Below are 22,578 nucleotides of genomic sequence, written 5' to 3'. Positions count from 1 at the left end.
AGTTTTTATTTAGCTAAGGCATTGGCTTCAGCTTCCAGCAACTGTTGTCATGCATGGACCTCAGAGGTCCAGAAATTATTGAGAGGGAACAGTGGTCTTCAGTCATTTTGTTTCACTCTACATAACATCAAGAAATTGTAGATGACAATGACTGCTGCAAGTGTAAACTATTCTGGACAGCTGCAACACTGACATGTTGAAAATTGCCCAGGAATTTCCTGTCCATAAAAAAAGGGCGAGTCCAACCTGACCAATTATTATTTACGAGTCCACTGTGATCATTAGGAAGGTGAAAGCAGGTGTTATTGGTGGTGCTGTAAAGCATCACTTGCCCAGAAGTAAGATTGTTTGGTTTCACCATGACCATTCAGCTCCTGACCGTAGTATAACCTTGGTCAAAAAGACTGCACAAAATATATGGATAAAAGAGATGAACCTCAGAGGTGAAGTGAGAATGAATGCCCTTGACGTCAAGGCAGCATTTGACTGAGTGTGGTTTCAAGGAGTCCTCGGCAAAACTGGAGTGGGTGGGAATCCACTAGCACAAAAGATGATAGTTGTCGTTGTTTGATGCAAATAATCTCTTTCAAGGGATTTCTCTGCAGGAATTCCCTGGATTAATTAGTGTCCTCAGGCCAACCATCTTCAACTGTTTTATCATGACCTTCTCTTCTCTCTCTTTCCCCCCCCCCCCACAAATGATGTTAGAAATAGAAATGTTCACTGATGACTGCATCACATTCAACATCAGCGCCACATATTGCTGTTCAGGAATGTCAGTGAATACTTTTCACTTGCCTGAAAAACTACAGTTCCAGCAATACTCAAAAGTTGCACACCATCCAGGATTAAGCAGCCCACTAAGTTTGGCACCCTATCTAATATGTTAACATTTACTCTTTCACTACATACACAATAGTAGAGATTTATACCATGTGTGAGATGCAACAATTCACCAAGATATTTTTGACATTACCTTCCAAAACAGTGACCTCTACTGCTCAGATGGGCAAAAACAGCTGGTGCATGGAAACGCCACTTGCGAATTCCTCTCCAAGCCGCATGCCATGCTGTCTTTGCTGATGCTAGGTCCAAATCCTGCAATTTTTCTCTTCCGAATAGCACTGTGAATGTAACTATTAAATATCAACTGCTGTGAGACAAAAGACAACTCACTAACACTTTCTCAAGAGCAACAATGAATGAGCAGTAAGTGCTGACATGACCAATGGTATGCACATCCTGTGAAAAAATAAACAAATTGTGAGCTGCAAAAAATTTGACCTCAAAGCATGACATTTTTCTGCTGAACATCATTAGAAAAGTATTTCCCTTTTGCGCTCCTCATTCTGTAAATCCAAGTGTCTCCAGTCTGAATTCTAATGAGGTTTTAGAACTGGTAGGTCAACAGTTGGCAGGCTCTTCACAATCCACCAACTTCTACAGAAATGCAGCGAGCAAGCAGACTACTGGCTCCTTGGATGCGTTGCATTGTCCACCCTCTGCGTGAAATAGTTAAATATGTACACACTTTCCATTCTAAACTATGGGAGTTGAGTTTCCTTATTGCATTTCAGATCTGAGTTTTCTGTGAATGAACAATTTCAGGTTCTTCAGCCTGTTGTACTGTAAGATAAACATTAACTTACTTGCCCTTTTCTGCTTTGTCTCCACTATTAGAATATAATTTTTAGCAACTGACAAGAATTCTAATTAGCATTCCAGCTGTGTCTCTTATAATGTCAGTTCCTCTATCCATTTGGCTATAATACAATTGTTTTTTTTTTCTTTCTTTCAAGAAAGGTTGGCAAACGTGGTTCCACTGTTTAAGAAGGGCAGTAAAGACAAGCCAGGGAACTATAGACCAGTGAGCCTGACCTCAGTGGTGGGCAAGTTGTTGGAGGGAATCCTGAGGGACAGGATGTATATGTATTTGGAAAGTCAAGAACTGATTCGGGATAGTCAACATGGCTTTGTGCGTGAGAACACATGTCTCACAAACTTGATTGAGTTTTTTGAAGACATAACAAAGAGGATTGACGAGGGCAGAGCAGTAGATGTGATCTATAATGACTTCAGTAAGGCATTCGACAAGGTTCCCCATGGGAGACCGATTAGCAGGGTTAGATCTCATGGAATACAGGGAGAACTAGTCATTTGGATACATAACTGGCTCAAAGGTAGAAGACAGAGGGTGGTGGTGGAGGGTTGTTTTCAGACTGGAGGCCTGTGACCAATGAAGTGCCACAAGGATCAGTGCTGGGCCCTCTACTTTTTGTCATTTACATAAATGATTTGGATGTGAGCATAAGAGGTACAGTTAGTAAGCTTGTGGATGACACCAAAATTGGAGGTGTAGTGGACAGCGAAGAAGGTTACCTCAGACTACAACAGGATCTTGACAAGATGGGTGAATGGGCTGAGAAGTGGCAGGTGGAGTTTAATTCAGATAAATGCGAGGTACTGCATTTTGGGAAAGCAAATCTTAATAGGACTTATACATTTAATGGTAAGGTCCTAGGGAGTGTTACTGAACAAAGAGACCTTGGAGTGCAGGTTCATAGCTCCTTGAAAGTGGAATTGCAGGTAGATAGGTGAGTGAAGGTGGCGTTTGGTATGCTTTCCTTTATTGGTCAGAGTATTGAGTACAGGAGTTGGGGAGGTCATGTTGCGGCTCTACAGGACATTGGAATATTGCGTGCAATTCTGGTCTCCTTCCTATCGGAAAAATGTTGTGAAACTTGAAAGGGTTCAGAAAAGATTTACAAGGATGTTGCCAGGATTGGAGGATTTGAGCTATAGGGAGAAGCTGAACAGGCTGGGGCTGTTTTCCCTGGAGCATTGGAGGTTGAGGGGTGACCTTATGGAGGTTTACAAAATTGAGGTGCATGAATAGGATAAATAGACAAAGTCTTTTCCCTGGGGTGGGGGAGTCCAGAGCTAGAGGGCATAGGTTTAGGGTGAGAGGAAAAAGATATAAAAGAGACCTAAGGGGCACCATTTTCACACCGAGGGTGGTACATGTATGGAATGAGCTGCCAGAGGAAGTGGTGGAGGCTAGTACAATTGAAACATTTAAGAGGCATTTGGATGGGTATATGAACAGGAAGGATTTGGAGGATATGGGCCTGGTGCTGGCAGGTGGAACTAGATTGGGTTGGGATATCTGGTCAGCATGGACGGGTTGGACCGAAGGGTCTGTTTCCATGCTATACATCTCTCTGATTCTATAACTCTATATTCAAGGCATAAATAGAAAGGCCATTAATCAATAAAGGTTATGGGGAAAAGGCAGAAAAGTGGAGTGGATGATTATCAGATCAGCCATGATCTCTTTGAATGGCAGAGCAGACTCAGTAATCTGAATAGCCTACTTCTCTTTCACCTTACAATCTTCAGTCCATGGAAATTCCAGATATTAAAATCAAATGACTAAATTTGCTAACAATTTTTAAAAAAATCTCTGTGACAAAAGCAGTTCCTTGGTGCTGTGTTTTGTCTGATAATCCACTCGGCATGAGAGAAGAAGTAGGTCCATGAGAAACTGTATTGGTTATCCTTTGCTTTGTTCTTGCAACTTTAGTTTCTTGAGAAACATTTAGTTTCTGTACATCAGTTTTCAGAACCTTTCCACACTTTTATGTTTGCTTTTGCAGTAAGTCTGTAAGATATCGGAGCAGAATTAGGCCATTTGGTCCATTTTGTCTGCTCCGGCTTTCGTTTGTGGCTGGTATGTTTTTCAACTCTAATCTCTTGACCTCTTTAAATAACCCTTGATCCCCTTACTAATCAGCAACCTATTTATCTCTGCCTTAAATACATTCAATGACTTGGCCTCCGCAGATCTCTGCAGCAATGAGTACCACAGATTAACCACCCTCCAGCTGAAGGACTTCCTTTTAATCTCAGTTTTTTAAAGGGCTGTCCCTTCACTATGAGGCTGTACCTTGGGTCCTAGTCTCTCATACTAGTGGAAATATCTTTTTCAGATCTACGCTATCCAGGCCCTCAGTATTCTGTAAGTTTCAATGAGAATTGCCTTATCCTTCTAAACTTCTTCAAATATAGACCAAAGTCCTCAACTAGGCGTCATTTCTGATGCCTGTCATCATATATGACAAGCTCTTCATTCCTGGAATCGTTCTTGTGAACCTCATCTGGACCCCTGCAAGGCGAGGACATCCTCCTTAGATAAGGGGCCCAAAACTACTCAATGTTCCAAATATCTGACCAGAGCCTTTATACGAACTCAGCACTTCCCTGTTAGTCCAGGTGCATGTGGGCAAAAGATGGTGGGGAGTCCCAAGCAAGCAATTAGGCAGTGGGTCGGTGGTCTAGAGGAGGAGGAGCGTAAATGAGAGATGGTGTTGCAGAAAGTAGTGAGAGCAGGAGTGCATGAACCTTGGTGGGAGATGAGTGCAGTGCAGATAGGGATGTGGGCCAAATGGAACTGTATTAGGTTCGGATATTTGGTCGGAATGGACAGGTTGCACCGCGCTGTACATCTCCACGACTGTATAACCGTACTTAACTATGTACTTCCAAGTACTCTGCAATCTCATCCTTAATAATGGACTCTTAAAATCTTAACCAGCGACCAAGGTCAAGCTAACTGGTCTATAATTTCCTGCCTTCTGCCTCCTTCCCTCCTTATGGGTGTTACCTTAGCTGTTTTCCAGTCCTGGCGCCTGTGATCATATACAACATTACCTCAAAGTTTCATCATCTTTCCTTCCAGAAATATTCTGCATTTTGTGGCCATCCCTGTACCACTTTATTTGAAGATACATGCTATGCTCGCAATTTTACAACTTCAGTCAATAAATTATTTTCCTTTATGACTTGATTTTAACATTAATCCATCCAAATGCAGAATTTAAGCTTGCACCTTCAGAAGTGCAAGCAGTGTGATAAGTAACTATTTCCTGGAGTGCTTTTATTAACTTTGTAATAAAATTGTAACCTTGAGCTATTGTAAACTTCTCGGGTCTAGATTCTGAGTCCAGCCTTTTTCTCAATCCCAGTCCTCGACCCGGTGATCTGTGTTTGTTCTACTGACCCAAATTATTAATGAACAGTACAGCACAGTAATGGCCTTTCACTCCACCAAGACTGTGCTCACACATGGTGCTTTTCGAAATAAAAGTCTTTTGCCTCTGTGCAATCTGTCTCTTCCCTACCTAGTCATAACTGTCAAGGTGCCCCTTAAAAGTTGCTATTGTATTCACCTCCTCCATCATCTTTGGAAGCACATTCTAGATATTTACCACCGTCAGTGTAAAAACAAAAAGTGCCTCTCACATCTCCCTTTAAAGTTACCTCCTTTTAAACCTATATCTCCTTGTAATTAACATTCATACCTTAGAAAAAGACTCCCAACTATCCATTCTATCCATGCCTTTCATAATTTTGTAAACCTCTATCAGGTCACCTCTTTTACGATCCTGGCAACATTCTGATAAACTTTTTGCAAAATCCTCTCCAAAGTCTCCACATCCTTCTGACAGTGCAGCGACCAAAACTATACATAAAATTCCAATATGGTCTAAATAAACTTCTATGTACCTGCAACATAACTTGCCAGTTTTTATATTCTGTGCCCTGACTGAAGACAAGCATGCCATATGCCTTCGTGACCAGTTTATCCACTTGTGTTGCCACGTTGTGGGAACTGTAGATCTGTACAGCCAGATCACCCTGTATTTTAATGTTTTTAAGAATTCTGCTGTTTACTGTATACTTTCATCCAAGTCTCCAGTTTGTGTAGCCTTCCTGTTACCTCTAGCAATCTTTCTCACTATCCACAGCTCCCCCATTCTTTGTGTCACCTGCAAACTCACTACTTAGGCCACCCTCAAATAATTTTTGTATGTTACAAACAACAGGGGTCCCAGCACTGATCCCTGAGGAACACCACTGGTCACAGATCTCCAATCCGAAAAAAACACTTTCACGAATACAGTAGGCCAGGTCTATATCTATCTTACCAGCTTAATACAAATCTCATGTGACTTCACCTTCTGTATCCACCTCCCATTGGGGGACCTTGTCAAAGACCTTGCTAAAATTCATTTGGACAACATCTACTGCTTTGCTTTTATCAATCATCTTTGTCACTTCCTCAAAAAAACTCAATCAAATTTGTGACATCCCTGTATAAAGTGATGCTGTCTTTCACTAGTAAGTCTATATTTTTTCAAATGAGAGTAAATCCTATCCTGAAGAATCATCTTCAGTAATTTACCTACCACTGATTTAATGCTCATCAGCCTTTTGTTTCCCATTTTATCCCTTTTGCCCTTCTTAAACAAAGGAACAGATGCTATTCACCAGTCCTAAGACCTCTGTATCCAAAGAAGATACAAATTTTTCATACAAGGCCCCAGCAGTTTTCTCACCTGCCTCCCTCAGTAATCTGGGGCGCATCCCATTGGGTCCTTGGGGACTTGTCAGCCTTAATACTTCTCAAAACAGCCAATACCTTTTTTTTATATTGACGTACCCTAGAATATCATCATATCCCTCCCAAGAAACACTATCTACCATGTCCTTCTCCTTTGTGAATACTACGACAAAGGATTCATTCAGGACCTCCACCACTTCCTCCTTTTGTCCTTGAGCGTACCTACCTTTTCCTTAGCTACCTTCTTGCTCCTTATATATGTATGATTTTGCTTAATCCTGTTTGCCAAAAGACATGGCTTCCTTTAGTCCTCCTAATTCATTGTTTGAATTCTTTCCTGTCATCTTTGCATTCATCGAAGACTGTCTGTCTGCAGTTTCATAAACCTTGCATGTGCCTCCATTTCCTTTTTGACTGAACTCTCAATATTTCTTGTCATCCCAGGTTCCTAAATCTTGCCATCCTTATCCTTCATATTGTCATGAACATGTTGCTCCTGAACTCTGATCAACCGGTTTTAAAAGACACTCGCATATCTGGTGTGAATTAACCCTCAAACAGCCACCTCCCAATCTACATTCCCTGCCTGATATTGTGAAAGTAAACTCTTCCCCCCCCACTAAGTTTGGTACTCGCCTGCGGACTACTCTTACACTTATTCATAAGTAACTTAAACTTTCAGAATTATGGTCATTTCCCAAAATGCCATTTACAAATTTAAATCTGCCATGGAATTTCAATTCTTGTACTGTTATGATTATTGTTTGTGAAGATGCTATTTAAGAATACTTTGTCACTTTCCTCTTTATTTACTTGTGTTGCACAGGAGCATGCCTGAATGTGCTGATTTTTGTTATTACTGTAAAGCACAATATATAAAGTGCTTCATATCTGTCACAGACAGGGAGAATTAAATATTCTTGTGATATGATCAGCAATTTCCTTAGGGAGTTCTTTGAGATGTCTTTTTTGAATATAACTGCTTGAGGTCATGAAACCTCCTGAGAGAGAGAGAGAGAACCTGGTGCATTTAGTAAAAACTGACCTAGAGTTTTGAATGTCTAAGATTTACGTTGAAGTTCCAGTTGATGTCCAGTCAAACTGAAATAAAATTGGGTAGCTGTTTTCATTTGGAGCTACTGAATTTGTGTGCTGTCAGTGAATAAGTAACTATGAATGCTCTATCAAATATTTATTGCAAGCTTCATTAGTACACTCTGGGTAAAGATATAAAGAAAGGCAGATCCTCTATGTGCCTTTGCATATGTGTTCTGCATACATACAGTTACTCTAAGGAGAAAGTGAGGACTGCAGATACTGGAGATTAGAGTCAAAAGTGTGGTGTTGGAAAAGCACAGCAGGTCAGGCAGCATCAGAGGAGCATGAGACCTCAATGTTTGACACAATTATTCTAACCCAGGCTATGCATGGCAAGTGAGATTATTTGATATGCAGTTGTTTGGTCAAGCATACACAACTATAATAATTATATAAAGTATCTAGGCTACTTGATGAGGCACCTATTATGTTTGCCGCTTACATTTAGCAGCAGGAAATTGTGAGCGAAGAGCTTGATTAAGGTGTATACATGATTATGAAAGGCATTTATTAGCAATATTTAAATCTCCAAATTATACATTTAAGCTCTTCTTCCTTCCCCCCCCGAAAAGAAGCTGGCCCAAAACACCAAAGCGAAAGTTCATTTTTGTGTATAATGGTACGGTATCGAAAAACGTGGTGATGAAGAAACATGATTAGTCAGGCAGCATTCGAGCATCAGGATGAAGCGCTTATATGTCAACTCTCTTGCTCCTTGGATGCTGCCTCACCTGCTGAGTTTTCCAGCACCACACATTTTGACTCTGATCTCCAGCATCTGCAGTCCTCACTTTCTCCTTATTATGGTGCTATATTCAGCTTTAAACATTTGTTTCAATGTTTGACTATTTCAGTGATGGGAACAAGAGGATCTACTTGGTTTTGCACGTATCTTCTATTGTAGACTCTGTGTTATAAATATAATTAAATTGGGTCACGTATGAGCATAATATGATTTACAAATGGAACTTGGAATCCATTCACTGATTGAATCAGATGCTGCAGCCTCTGGAGTACTCTCTCCATTATTGCATCAGCCATCAAATTTGATTTAGTGATTCTTTTTAAATTGATTAAATGAAGAATTGCCTTTCTGCTTTGTTACTAGAGTTATACAGATCTTTGGAATGAGGTATTTTGGGAAGTGGCCTTCACTGCCTTTATATGCACAATGTTGTTTTCTAATGGACAAAATAGCCATCTGTGGTTAACAAGAACACACTATACATGTTCTGTAAACCTATATTTGTAAAATGTATCACCTCTCTTTAATTTGTGTCTTCTAAATAATTTATATTTTAGTGAATCATGGTTCAAAAGTGAATCTTCTTCAGGAGATTTCCAAGCAGCCTAGAAGTCAAGAATTTAAAATGTTTAAGAGTAATTTTGGATTCTGGAAATTTAAAAGTAGATTGGGTTTTAGGTAAAGATATTGAAGAGGAAATGAATTTAGAAGCGTAAATGGAAAATGTTGTCTCCTGATCTGACTTCCTCCGGGAACTTAAATACACTATTAATCTAATTGAGTTGTTTAAAGTGATAAAGGAAATGGAAACAGAGGAGGTCTATCCTCAGGGTGGGGTGGAGGTGGGGAGAGGGGGTGGTTAATTCAGAATCTAAGGGCACAACCTTAAAACTGAACTTTGGTCATTTCAAGCATTATATCAATTTTCCCTCTCACCCTAAACCTATGCCCTCTAATTCTGGACTTCCCCACCCCAGGTGAAAGATCTTGTCTATTTACCCAACCCATACCACTCATGATTTTAAAATCCTCTACCCCCCCCTAAGCCTCCGATGCTCCAGGGAAAACAGTACCAGCCTATTCAGCCTTTCCCTATAGCTCAAAGCCTCCAAGCCTGGCAACATCTTTGTAAGTCTTTTCTGAACCTTTTTAAGTTTCACAACATCCTTCCTATAGGAGGGAGACCAGAATTGAACACACTGTTCCAAAAGTGGCCTCACCAATGTTCAGTACAGCTGCATCATGACCTCCCAACTCCTGTACTTTATATGCTTTACTGGTTATGTTCTCAAATATCTTGCCACTTGCAAAGATCAATGCACGTGCACCCATTGTCCTTGTGACCCAGTGCACTCTTTAGGTTGTAGGTTCTTTGTTGCCTCCCCATATGTCTTCTGTTAAAATAAATCCTCCTGTATTTATCCCACTTATTTCTGCTTCTTTGGCACAATGAAAAAGAAAGTGGCTGTAAATCTCGAGGTATGCAGTAAATGTTACCCAAAATGGAAAGCTACTCCTTACATAGTGCAATATTTTTGCTGTAAGAATAAGATCTGGGAACGGTTATCTGCGATTTATGAATAACTTTCCATATATATGAGATTGTCATTGTTTTTATGTTGATTAAAGTACGTACTTACAAATATGATTGATTATTCTTTCAATGCAGTGGTTGGAGAATTGTAAAAGAACATTTGGCACAGTTGATGGTCTCCAAAGAACAAATAGAGAAGCACAAGTGAGTGATCTCTTTGTTTCTATTTTTTTACAAGACTACACCACCCTTCCACTTCATTTTTTCACTTTGCTTGTATAGAGAAAGCCTTAGGAGAAAGTGGAGGAAGGATCATTTAATGCACCTAATTGTTTTGAAAACATAATTCCCATTTTGGCAATTTATGGTAATATTTTGGGGACTGAATAATGCAAAAATGTTCTCTCCGTTGAGCATGATGTTGACATATCCAGCTAATTGCACTGGAAGTTCTCCTGTAAATTCAAAACCTTTACCACTTTCTTTATCAAAGATGGAGAGCATGGAAAACAAACATTGGACTACCCTCACGAAACTATATACTGAAAATCATAAATGTGAGGCTTGAATCCTGCAATACCATGATTTGTAACTAGTAGTCTATACTATCTTTGAATTAAACTAATTTTTAGAATATTTATGTTTGCCTGCTTTCAGATTATTTATTGCCCTTTAACTTTGCTCCATATTCATGTATGACTAATTAATTTGCTTTTGAGGTCATCTTAGTAAAACAAAAGAGGCTCCATGTGAACAGTCTTGGGTTATTTTGTATTCTAAAATAAATACGTATCAATGGTCAGTTAGGTCATTCTTCCAGTGAATGTTCTGAATGATCTGTTTATCTGTCATCTAACTAGTTAGCAAAACAAACTGAGTCAGTTATTCTTTCACTTTCTACCATTGTATAAATAAAGAAACAACCATTAGAAAATTAGGGTGTAAACAGTGTTGTATTTGTCCTTCCTTTGCTGTGATCAGGATGACTATTGCACAGTATTTTTTTAACTACGTATTGGACAGGTTCAGCACTTCCAGAGGGGAATTCCCATTTACCCACGCTATCAGTTTTGATGAAGGGTAAATCATGCAGTGTGGAGAAAGTGAGGACTGCAGATGCTGGAGATCAGAGCTGAAAATGTGTTGCTGGAAAAGCGCAGCAGGTCAGGCAACATCCAAGGAACAGGAGAATCGACGTTTCGGGCATCAGCCCTTCTTCAGGAATCTGAAGAAGGGCTCATGCCCGAAACGTCGATTCTCCTGTTCCTTGGATGCTGCCTGACCTGCTGCGCTTTTCCAGCAACACATTTTCAGCTCTAAATCATGCAGTGTGCCTGCATTGATCGATGAGTCCCTGAAATTTTAAGAAAAATGTCAGGGCTCCAGTTAGAAACAAAGTAGGATAAAAAGTTAAAGTATTTGGATTTGTTTAGTGCTAACAGATATTTCTAAATATGGAATATGAAAATAGTATTTTATTAGATCTGATGAACTTTGCTCCAACTCTCTGACATTTCTTCCACATGAATTAACCAAAATATTTCTGATCTGAAGTTCATGGAAGTACTTTCTGAGGCAAGTGGAGGAGAAGAATTGTACAGGAATTTCTACAAAAAATTCTGAATGGAGTTCAGACTGTTATGATGAAGCTGAGCTGGGAGGGGATATTGTAGGGTGAATGCAATGCAGTTATTCCTGCTGAAATGTGCTACTTATGTTTTGAAACTGGAGGACGACCAGGATGTGAATTGTGTGAGAAGCAGGTTTCACAGAACCAATGAGTGGATAGTCTGTTGATAATTAGGCTCATTCAGAACAATTTGTGAAGAATATCCACTCCTACTTTTTTTTAATTTGGCATTACTGTAACAAATTTAAAAGCTATTTAGCAATTTAGAGCATCATACTCTTCCATCCTTCAAATCATCTTTTTCTTTATCACATGAACGTTTGTCAACAAAGTTTGAGAACTAAATTGGATGATCACACTATGTAGTAAGATGCAAATGCTGTTGATCATTTCAACAGTCACCTGCATTAACCATTTCAATGTCATTCATGCAAATTTTCAACACTATTCACAACTCCTTTGATACGAAAGCAGTTCACATTCAAAAGGATATCCAGATTTGGGCTGGCAATGGCAAGTAGGTTTCACTCTACATAAGCCAGGCAGTGAACATCTCCAATGAAAGTTAATCTAATGCTCTTTGACATTTAATAGCATTATCAGCTTCCTGAACATTACTCTTGACCAGAAATTAAACGTACCAGTCATATCCATACTGCAGGTACAAAAGAAAGTCAGAAACTAAACATCCTGCAGCAACTATCTCACATCTCCAAAGCCTATCCATCTATAAGGTAGAAGTGAGAAGGAATACTCTCCCTTTGTCTGGATGTGTGGATTTCAATCAACACTCGAGAGACTTGACACCATCCAACACACTATACCCCACCTTCCAGAATCACTGCCTTCTCCAATGGTGGATAGTAGCAATGTGCATGAGCTCAGGACGCACTGCAACAACTTGCCAATGATCTTTTAACAGTATCTTCCAAATCCGAGACCATCCAGAAGGACAAGAGCAGTGGGTGCATGGAAATACCACCTACTTGTTCCCCTTCAAGTTGCAAAGCATCTTAACTTGAATCCGTAACACCATCACAGGGTCAAAATTCTTAACCTCCCTTCCTAACAGCACTTTGGGTGTTCCTGTGCCCCAAGGGCTGCAGTGATTCAAGAAGGTAGTCTGCCTCTGCATTCTCCAGGGTAATGAGGGCTGGTTGATAATTACTCGTCTGGCCAGTAAAGTCCATTCCCATGAATGAATTGAAATAAAAGCTTATAGCTCCTGACACCACTCCAGCAATAGTGTTGAAGATATGGTAGAATTAGTCATGCCATAAACTTAACTGTTGCAATACAGCTACAATACTGACATCTAGACAGCAATGTTAAAAATGACACAGATAAAACATCTGCAAACAGTCCCCAATTCCCTTGCCCCATCAGACCACTCACAATCATCAGTGAATGCTGCAATATGTCATCAACAGTTCTATGAAATGGCACTTACTCAGCAATAACTTACTCACTACCTTTGGCCCAGTCCTTCTGCTAAGACCACACAGTTTCTCACAACAATACAGCCTTCATTCAAATCTGGACTAATGAGCTGAACTCTAGCGATGAAGTGAGAGTGATTGTCCTTGCCACAAGACATTTGACTGTGTGTGGCATCAAGGACCCTTGTAGTAAAAGCAGAATATCACAGATGCTGGTAATCTGAAATAAGATCAGAAAGTATGAGAGAAACCCAGCAGGTGTACACCTGTGGAGAAGGAAATAGTTTTGAATCCAGTTATGACTCTCGATGACTGTAGTCTTTGCAGATCATCCCAACCCCAGGACATCACTGTAGTGGTTTTTCAATGTGGTATCCTAGGCCCAACCATCTTCACGTGTTTCATCAATAGCCATCTCTCCAACATAAAGTGAGAAATGGCAGTATTTTTTAATGGTTGCATAGCGTACAGCACCATTTGTGACACCTCCAGTACTGGAGCGAGACATGGACAACATTCAGATTTGGGCTGATCCGTGGCAAGTAACATTGGCATCATGCAATTATCTCCAACAAAAGAGAATCTAACCTCCACTCAATATATTCTGCACCCTTAGCTTTGGAAAAGAGGACTTTTGCAGATTTAATTTAGTTTTGTTTATACATGTGTATATAATTATGTACATATACACAAATTCAGTAAAGCAGTGATCTCAGCATCAGGCTCTGGGGGAACCTTATTCTATACTTGACTCCAGTCCAAAAAGCAACTATTTATGATTACTTAGTTTCGTGTCACTCTGCTAACTATGTATCTATGCCTTTTACTCCATGAGCTGAAACTACCAAGCCACTTGTTTGGATGACATTTAGAAATTCACATTTAATATGCCAAATGCGTTAGCCTCATCACTCTTCTTTATTATCTGTCAAAAGTTCAATCAAGTCAGCTGGATATGATTTGCATTTTATGAATCCCTGGTGCATTTCCTTAATTAATCTACACTTGTCCATGAACAAAATTGTCATGGAGGTGGGATCAGGGGCAGAAGGGCAGTGCAATCTAATTAAGGCAAGTTAAAACACAACTAAGACCAATTACCAGACCTTAACTAGAAATTTCCTCCCAGCTTATGAGTAACTGCACCATTGGAAGCATTTCAGCTACCTCACTTTGTTTCCTAGCATAAAACCTGGAGTCTCCACTCCAGCACACCCTGAAATGCCCCTCTTGCCTGTATGATCTCCGTTGCAATCACAGGCTGCCTTGTAGATGAGTTCCCCTTCCATAAAGATGAGCTGATGGCTGTGGTCAGTTCTTACTTTAGACTTTTCAAAGCTGTTTAGGGCATGTGTTAAGATGGAAGCAGCCTCTTCAACGTGCTTGAAAACTCATTCGACATTCTCACTTTGACTTATCTGCCATTCTTAACTGAAAGGCAACTAGTCCTCTGGCAGCTAATTGTACATTCATGGAAAATCACAGCCAGTACTGGTCTGGGCACAGTACAGGTCAGGAACTCCAATTGACTTTGATGGCAGGGTCCCAACACAAAATACAAAATCCTATCGTAAATGACTGTTAATTTTGTCCCAGAATATCATTTCTAAAAGATCTTCCACCATGAGGGTAAATTGACTTGAGTTGCTAGCCTTCTCCTGTTTTTGAATAATTCTCCACCCCTTTATCTAAGAAAGCATGGAAGACTGAATATGGCTGGTTCTCCAGAATTTCCATCCTAACTTGCTTCAGCTTTTTCAGATATGTCCCATCTAGTCCTGGTGACTTACCAACTTTGAATGTACCCAGCCTTTTTATAGCCTTTGTGGCTGCATGAATAGATCTCTTCATACTTGTTTATATATAATTAATTTGCCAATTAAACACCTATTCTGCAAGGTTATTAAAATTGCCTTTGATTTTTAATTGTCTTTCCTACCTATTAATTAGACCTCTCAATTTGGTGTTGTCTGCTACTTTTCAAATTATTACTTCTAGTTTTTTTTTGAGTCAAAATCATTCATGTTGACAACAGTCTCCCCATCCTAAACCCCAAAACGTACCATTTTCTACCTTTTGTCAATTTGATTATCTACCATTAACCCCATTGTCCTTTTTTGTAATGTGAACAACTTACATTCTGCTGCTATCCCCAATTTCCTCATCCTCTGCCTTAGTTTTGCGTACCTTATCGAAGTTTCTTTGAAAACCTAAATACAAATACATCCACACAATTACCTTTTTTCTCTGTATTTTTCTCAAGAATTTAGTAAGGTTAGCCAAGCTTATCCTTCCTTTAGGATATCTGCACTCATTACTTTTTTATTATTCCATTCTCCTATGTTAAACTAATTAGATAATAATTCCTGGGTCTTGATTTATCACGTGTTTTAAATATAACTATCAGAAATATTTAGGTGCCTCTTTCTCTTCACTAAGTTTTAAATTGTGAGAGTGCAGTCTATCTGGACCAGTGTTTTATCTGTTGCAAGTTTATTTGCATTATAAATTGTCTCTCTTGTCCCCTTTTTTTTCCCTTTGTCTGTCTACTGAACAGATGTGTTTTTCTTTGGTTTTAGTTTAACTCTAATCTCTTTACTCATTCATGACATATTATTGACAAGTGTGATCCTGTTTTTAGTGGATTATATTTCTCCTGAGCTCTCGGTAGTTACTTTAAGTATTTAATAATGCCATTTTCTTTTACATAATTTTTGTAACATTTCATCCTTAATTACATTCTCAGCCCCATCAAAATGAATCTCTTCTGTCCACATGCCCAGCCTCATCCAAATTAAACTTTGTTGTGTCATGATCCATCGATTACTGTTTCTTTGAAAACCATAATACTTAGGAGCAGAAGTAAATCATTAGCCCATCGAGTTTGCTCTGCCATCCAATGAGATTATGGCTTATCAACTCCACCTTGTTGCTGCTTGTCTTTGAACCCTTAATTCCCTTAATTAAAAATCTATTTATCTTAGTCTTGAATATATTTAATGATCCAGCCTCAACCGAATTAAAATAATTCCACAGGTCCACTACCCTTTGAAAGAAGAAATTCCTCCTTATCTCTGTTTTAAGTGTGTGACTCCTTATTCTGAGATTATACCCTCTGGTCTAGACTCGCCCACAAGGGGAAACAACCTTTCCACAAACTACTCTGTCACGGCACTTAAGAATCTCGTATGTTTCAACAAAGTCGCCTCTTGTTCTTCTAAATTCATCTAGTGTAGGCCCAATCTACTCAACCTTTCCTTCATATCTGGTAGAAGCCGAATGAATCTTCTCCAGGTGCTTCCAATATCTTTCCTTAAGAAAGGGACTTAAAACTTTCCACTGTATTCCAGATGTCGTCTTAGTAGTGTCTTAGATAGTTGTAATAAACCTCCCTCCTTTTATATACCATTTCCTTTGAAATAAAGACTGACATTCTATTTGCCTATCCTATTAACTGCTAAACTTGCATGTTAGCTTTTTGTGATTCATGAACAAGGACTCCTGAAACCCTCTGTTCCATAGCTTTCTATAGTCTTTCCCCATTTAAGTAAAACTCAGCTCCTTTAATCTTCCTGCCAAAGTGCACAATCTCATATTAACCCACATTATATTCCATTTGCCAAGCTTTTTCCACAAGCCCAACTATCTATATCTCTTTACAGACTTTTTATATCATCCTCACCATTTCCATGACCATCTAGTTTTATGTAATCTGCTAACTTGGCTATGGTACACTCTCTTTCCTCATCTGGGTCATTAATATATGTTGTAAATATATAATCCCTTTGTCACTCCACTAGTTCTAGTTACACATCGCTATCCTGAAAATTCTCCCCTTGTCCCAACTCTTTTTTTTGTTAGCTAGTCCTCTATTCATGCTAATATACTACCCTTGACAATGTGGTTCTGTCTTATTTAACAGCCTAATGTGTGATATCTTATCAAATGCCTTTTGAAAATTCAAATACGTTACATCGACTGCTTCCCCTTTTATCTATCCTGTTTCTTACTCAAATAATTGTAGTAAATTTATCATGCATTTTTTCCCCTTCATGAAGACATGCTGAATCTGCTTGATGATATCATATATTTCTAAATGCTGTGTTATTACAGCCTTTAGAATAGACTCTAACATTTTCCCAATAAAAGGGTTTACATTAACTAGCCTCCAATTATAATTTAAAAAAGGACTACAGATGCTAGTCATCTGAAACAAGATCAGAAATTGCTGGAAAAATTCAGCAGGTCTGGCAGCATCTGTGGGAAGAAAGGAAAATTAATGTTTCGAGTCCAGTGACTCTTCATCAGAGCAAACTTCATCAGAGTTACCACTTTTTTGTCTCTTCCCTCTTTTAAATAAAAGTGTTACATCAGCAGTTTTCCAATCTTCTGGGACTTTTCAGAATCTAAGGCTCAGTAGTTAGTACTGCTGCCTCACAGCACCAGGGTCCCAGGTTCAATTCCAACCTTGGCTGACTGACTGACTGTGCAAACTCTACCCATTCTCCCTGTATCTGCGTGGGTTTCCTCCAGGTGCTCCGGTTTCATTCCACAGTCCAAAATGTGCAGGTTAGGTGAATTGGCCATGCCAAATTACCCCATAGCATTAGGTCAATTAGAGGGAAATGGGTCTGGATAGGTTACTCTTCGGAGGGTTGGTGTGGACTGGTTGGGCTGAAGGGCCTGTTTCCACACTGTAGGGAATCTAATCTAATCTAATGCAACCAGTTTAAATACTTCCATTTTAAAAGGCATCTAGATGGGTACATGAATAGAAACGTATAGAGGGATATGGGCTAAATGTTGGTGAATGGGACTCAATCACTTTAGGATATCTGGTCAGCATAGATGAGTTGGACTGAAGGGTCTGTTTCTGTGCTGTATGACGCAATGACTCTAATATCCTAGGCTACATTCATCAGGCCCAGGTTCTTAGTTGCTCTGGTTCATTTCCCATTATTAGTTGCAGTACTGACTATCTCTTGATAGTCATCTTATCCAGTGAAAAGAAAGAAATTCTGAATGCAATGAAAACTCCTTACATCCTCTTGCCATTTTTATGTGGCATATGTGAAATTTCTGAAGGTTTTAGTCAATATAAATCTAACACCACCTGAAAAGTGTAATTTGATATGGTCAACTCTACTGAATGAGATGACTGAAGGAGCTGAACTCCAGTTCTTTTCCATTATAATTCTGAGAGATTTCAATCCCTGCCTTTACCAATACTTTCATAAGAGTGAATAAAGGCAGAATCTTTGCAAGAGGCAATGAGGTAGTGATAATGTCACAAGGCAAGTAATCTAGAATCACAGGCTAATGTTCTGGCCATGTGGGGTCAAATCTTACTATACAGATGGTGAAATTTGAATTCAGTGCAAATCTGGGATGAAGTCACTATGAATGACAAATAAAACTAATGAAAACTGTGTAAGTATTGTTTGTTGTTGAGAGAAAAATATCTTGTTTACAAATATCCCTTCTTTGTCGGTTAAAGCAAGTTATTTCCCTTTCTAGCACAAAGTTAACATACTTTAATTAAAATATACAGTCGATTCTGATATAACACGATAGTTCCATTCTCATGCAATCTTGCATTATGAGAAAATCACGCAATAACTGCACCATTTAGACTAATGGGCCCCGAAAATCGCGTTATAGCCAATGAAGGCAAGGAAAATTCACGTTTGAGATAAGGGTCTAAATTCTTTAATCACGTTAAAGCCAATTCATGTTGAAGAAACATGTGTTACAGCAGAACCAACTATAACTCACTGGAAAATGAATGAGCCCATTACCAAAGGTTTTTTTTGTTTGAAAGTAAAGGAATTTTGTTGAAATTTAGTTGTGTGTGTACTCTAAAGTCCTTCATTGTCTTTAAAAGCTGATGAAGCTGCATGTGAACCTTTCATCTTCTATTATGTGACCATTATCTTACATGTATGAATTCAAATGAAAATGCACATTTCTTGAGCCAACTCATTTGTCTGATTTGCCTGTATAGTTTCACTGCAAATGAATTTCTGTATTCCACATAGGTCTTCTCAAAGCGTGCCTTATAACCAGGTGACCACTCCAATGTATGTCTTCCTTTGTAAAAACAAAACACATTTCAGTCCATGAATGAACTCCAGTATAACAATCCAAAGACGAAAGACAAAATTCCATAATCAGTGTTTACCACTATCGTAACAATGTCAGCTTTATGATAGATTTGGTATTCCATTTATTTATTATTGAATTATTCTTATTTAATAAGTGAAAAAATAAAATTTAAAGATCAACATTTTAAAAAATATTACTTCAAAAATATCCATTAAATTTGATTGAAAGTAAATTCGTTTTTAACAAAGCAATGTGCAATTTTTAAAGTACCAATATGAGAATGAACACTGGTTTCTGGCACACCTTTTATTTTTCTATGAAGTGTTTTGTATTAAATAAGTTTGTTACTTTGCTTGTGTGCGAATATTGTACTGTTAATGTTATTTCAACTAATGATGCCATGCAAATCTCTCTTATTTTACATTATGGTGAAGCTTATCTTGTCAGTTAATGGCTTCACAGTCCCATCAGTTGTCTTTCTCAACCATTTCGGAGTTTTAAAAAATAGTGAAGAAGAAGCTTGTGTAACTAGAGTTACTTGTAGGCCAGACTGACTGACATCAACAGAGTCATTTCTATAAATGATTTGGATGTGAGCATAAGAGGGATAATTAGTAAGTTTGCAGATGACACCAAAATTGAAGGTGTAGCGGACAGCAAAAAAGGTTACCTCAGATTACAACGCGATCTGGATCAGATGGGCCTTTGGGCTGAGGAGTGACAGATGGAGTTTAATTTAAGGAAGTGCGAGGTGCCGTATTTTAGAAAAGCAAATCTTAGTAGGACTTACCCATTTAATGGTAAGGTCCTAGGGAATGTTGCTGAACAAAGAGACCTTGGAGTGCAGGTTCATAGCTCCTTGAAAGTGGAGTCGCAGGTAAATAGCATAGTGAAGAAGGTGTTTGGTATGCTTTCCTTTATTGGTTAGAGTATTGAGTACAGGAGTTGGGAAGTAATGTTGCACCTGCACAGGACATTGGTTAGGCCACTTTTGGAATATTGTGTGCAGTTCTGGCCTCCTTTCTATCGGAAGGATGTTGTGAAACTTGAAAGAGTTCAGAAAAGATTTACAAGGATGTTGCCAGGGTTGGTGGATTTGAGCTATAGGGAGAGACTGAATAGGCTGGGGCTGTTTTCCTTGGAGCATTGGAAGCTGAGGGGTGACCTTATACAGGTTTATAAAATCTTGAGAGGAATGAATATGATAAATAGAAAAACTCTTTTCTCTGGGGTGGGGGAGTCCACAACTAGACGGCATAGGTTTAAGGTGAGAGGGGAAAGATACAAAAGAAGTCTTAGGACAACTTTTTTTATGCAGAGGGTGGTACGTGTATGGAATGAGCTGCCAGAGGAAGTGGTGGAAGCTGGTACAATTGCAACATTTAAAAGGCATCTGGAGAGGTATATGAATAGAAAGGGTTTGGAGGGATATGGGCTGGGTGCTTGCAAATGGGACTAGATTAGGTCAGGATATCCAGTTGATGTGGACGAGTTGGACTGAAGGGTCTGTTTCCATGCTGTACATCTCTATGATTCTAATTAAAGGGAGTCATGGGTTGTTTGTAGGAAACTGAAGATGACTATTCAGAAATAGTGAGTATACAGAGCTCTTATCAATGTCATTATTGCTTCTACTTTTGGTGGCAGTTGTGACAATAGAAAATGATTACTAAGAATGCAAAAGCAAAAGATTTTAGTGCCATTTTCCTTCAGAATAATATTTGATGCAAGGAGTTCATGAATTGAAAACCAATTGTAAAAGCTATCATTTAAATTACTTCAATGTTAAGTTTTAAACTAATTATGTCATCTATTAAACTTTAATAAAGAGTAAATAACTTGTTTACTAGAAAGGGAAAACAGTATAGCCAGATCTTGAGACGAGGATATTTTTGTAGTGTACTGATATATCCAGAGCTTACTGCAGCCTTCAGAGAATACAGGCCAATTTCTTTTTATAGGCAATATTTGTTGAAAAGTCCAGTATTTCACTGTAAACTATATATTGCCAGAAATATCGTTTAAATTTTCCTTGGTGAGGTGTTCAGTGTTTAAATTGGAATTGGCATATTGCTGTTGTATTTTCACATCTTGAAAGACTACAGTTTGCATTCTTCACAATTTGAAATGTGCAATGAGGGGAATGTGAATGCATTTTCATTTTAAGTTATGGATTATTTCCTGTTTGTCTTCTCGTAGCTAGGGTATCTGTGGATCAAAAGCATAGAGGAAGCAAAATATGTAATGCGTTCAGCACAATCTTCTCGGCCAGTTTGTAGCAAGTTCAACAAGAGAAAGGGCATTTACTAGTTTTAGGAAATAAATCTAAGTATGAAAAAAGCCAAGATAATTTAAGATTTTACGAACTTGGTGACAACAGGGTTTTCTATCAAGCAAGGTAAATCCCTGCTAAACTAATTCATAACCCTGTTGCAAACTATTTCATGTGAAACATTTAAAATTGCATTTAAGTTAAAAGCAGGTTTAATGAAATAACTTGGACATTACAAATTTTCATGTGAAAATGCATTGTTTAACCACTGTTAGGGCTTTGGGTTCAATCTGTAGCATAGGTTAGTTTGTAATTGGTTCTGATAATACTGGGACATCTTTGACCTTGTGTGAGGTTTAACTGTCACTAATTCTTGATCTCTTTCTCTTTCTTTGTTTTGTGACTTCATCTTCTTGCTTAGCAAATGGAAGTTCTAGCAGTAAGTGATGGTTCTTGTCTTCTAGACATATTAACAGTGTTGGAATCGCAAACTTACCTTTGTTTGCTGCATTTACATTTGTAACCCTGCAATGTGTCTGATGTCATTCATATATCTGTGTAGATATTGTGCAGCTGCCAAAGAATGCTATGCGTTGCTTCCATGCTACTTTTATGACAGTTATACAACATGTTTGTAGCCTACCACAAAATTAATTCCAAAAAAGGATAGTTTTCTTTCATTGACCAACTATAATAAAGTACTGAATGCTGAAATAAATTACATTGTAAGTATCAAATTTTGGTTCTACAGATGATATGTATAACCACAACCAGTATGTTAAAATTGACTAATGCACAGAGGATTAAGACATAAGTGGTACTGACAGCATACATTAAAAATTAAATTTGATGACTGAAGTGAAATGTTAACCTGGATATTTAAAATATTTTACCATCACTGTTTTGGGGAAAGTCCTTTTAGGATACTTAAATTGTAGTTTATGCTGTATTATTAAGTACTCTAAAAGATTTTAAAATATACATATAATTTAAAATAGGCTTTTTCTATCAGCCATTTCAGGCCATAAATATTTGTTACTTAGTTTCAAATTTAGGTTAGTATAACTGAGATATATGAAGTATTCCCTTTTCATTTTAATCAGTAGTACATTGAAAATATGGGGAATTCTGACGAGTCCAAAGGAAAGCACATTTGGATGATGATTTGTGTTCTGTCATCAGATTTAGGAATTCTTAATTTGAAATGGAAAATCAAAGATAATTAGATAATTCAGGCGGCACCAGGGACCTGGGTTCAATTCTTGCCTCAAGCCACTGTCTGTGTGGAGGTTACACGTTCTCGCTGTGTCTGCGTGGGTTTCCTCCCACAGTCCAAAGATGTGCAGATCAGA

The 22,578-nt window shown here is 38.5% G+C and overlaps 1 protein-coding gene across 13 annotated transcripts in view; it reads left to right on the top strand.

Moving 5' to 3' along the window:
- The window catches only part of fryl (furry homolog, like), a 467,472-nt gene that overhangs the window by 426,471 nt on the left and 18,423 nt on the right, over positions 1 to 22,578 (top strand). For 9 of the 13 annotated variants that reach the window (XM_072569022.1, XM_072569030.1, XM_072569038.1 and 6 more), the window contains 2 exons: positions 9,916 to 9,984; positions 21,648 to 21,665. In XM_072569022.1, coding sequence (XP_072425123.1) covers positions 9,916 to 9,984; positions 21,648 to 21,665 — 87 coding nt within the window. The remainder of the gene's footprint in view (positions 1 to 9,915; positions 9,985 to 21,647; positions 21,666 to 22,578) is intronic. The other 4 variants (XM_072569068.1, XM_072569050.1, XM_072568988.1 and 1 more) reach the window with 1 other exon arrangement.

This window comes from Chiloscyllium punctatum, chromosome 1 (assembly GCF_047496795.1).
Source record: "Chiloscyllium punctatum isolate Juve2018m chromosome 1, sChiPun1.3, whole genome shotgun sequence".
Classification (NCBI taxonomy): domain Eukaryota; kingdom Metazoa; phylum Chordata; class Chondrichthyes; order Orectolobiformes; family Hemiscylliidae; genus Chiloscyllium; species Chiloscyllium punctatum.
Note: the sequence above shows the minus strand (reverse complement) of the source record. Positions and strands in the feature narration are given on the sequence as shown.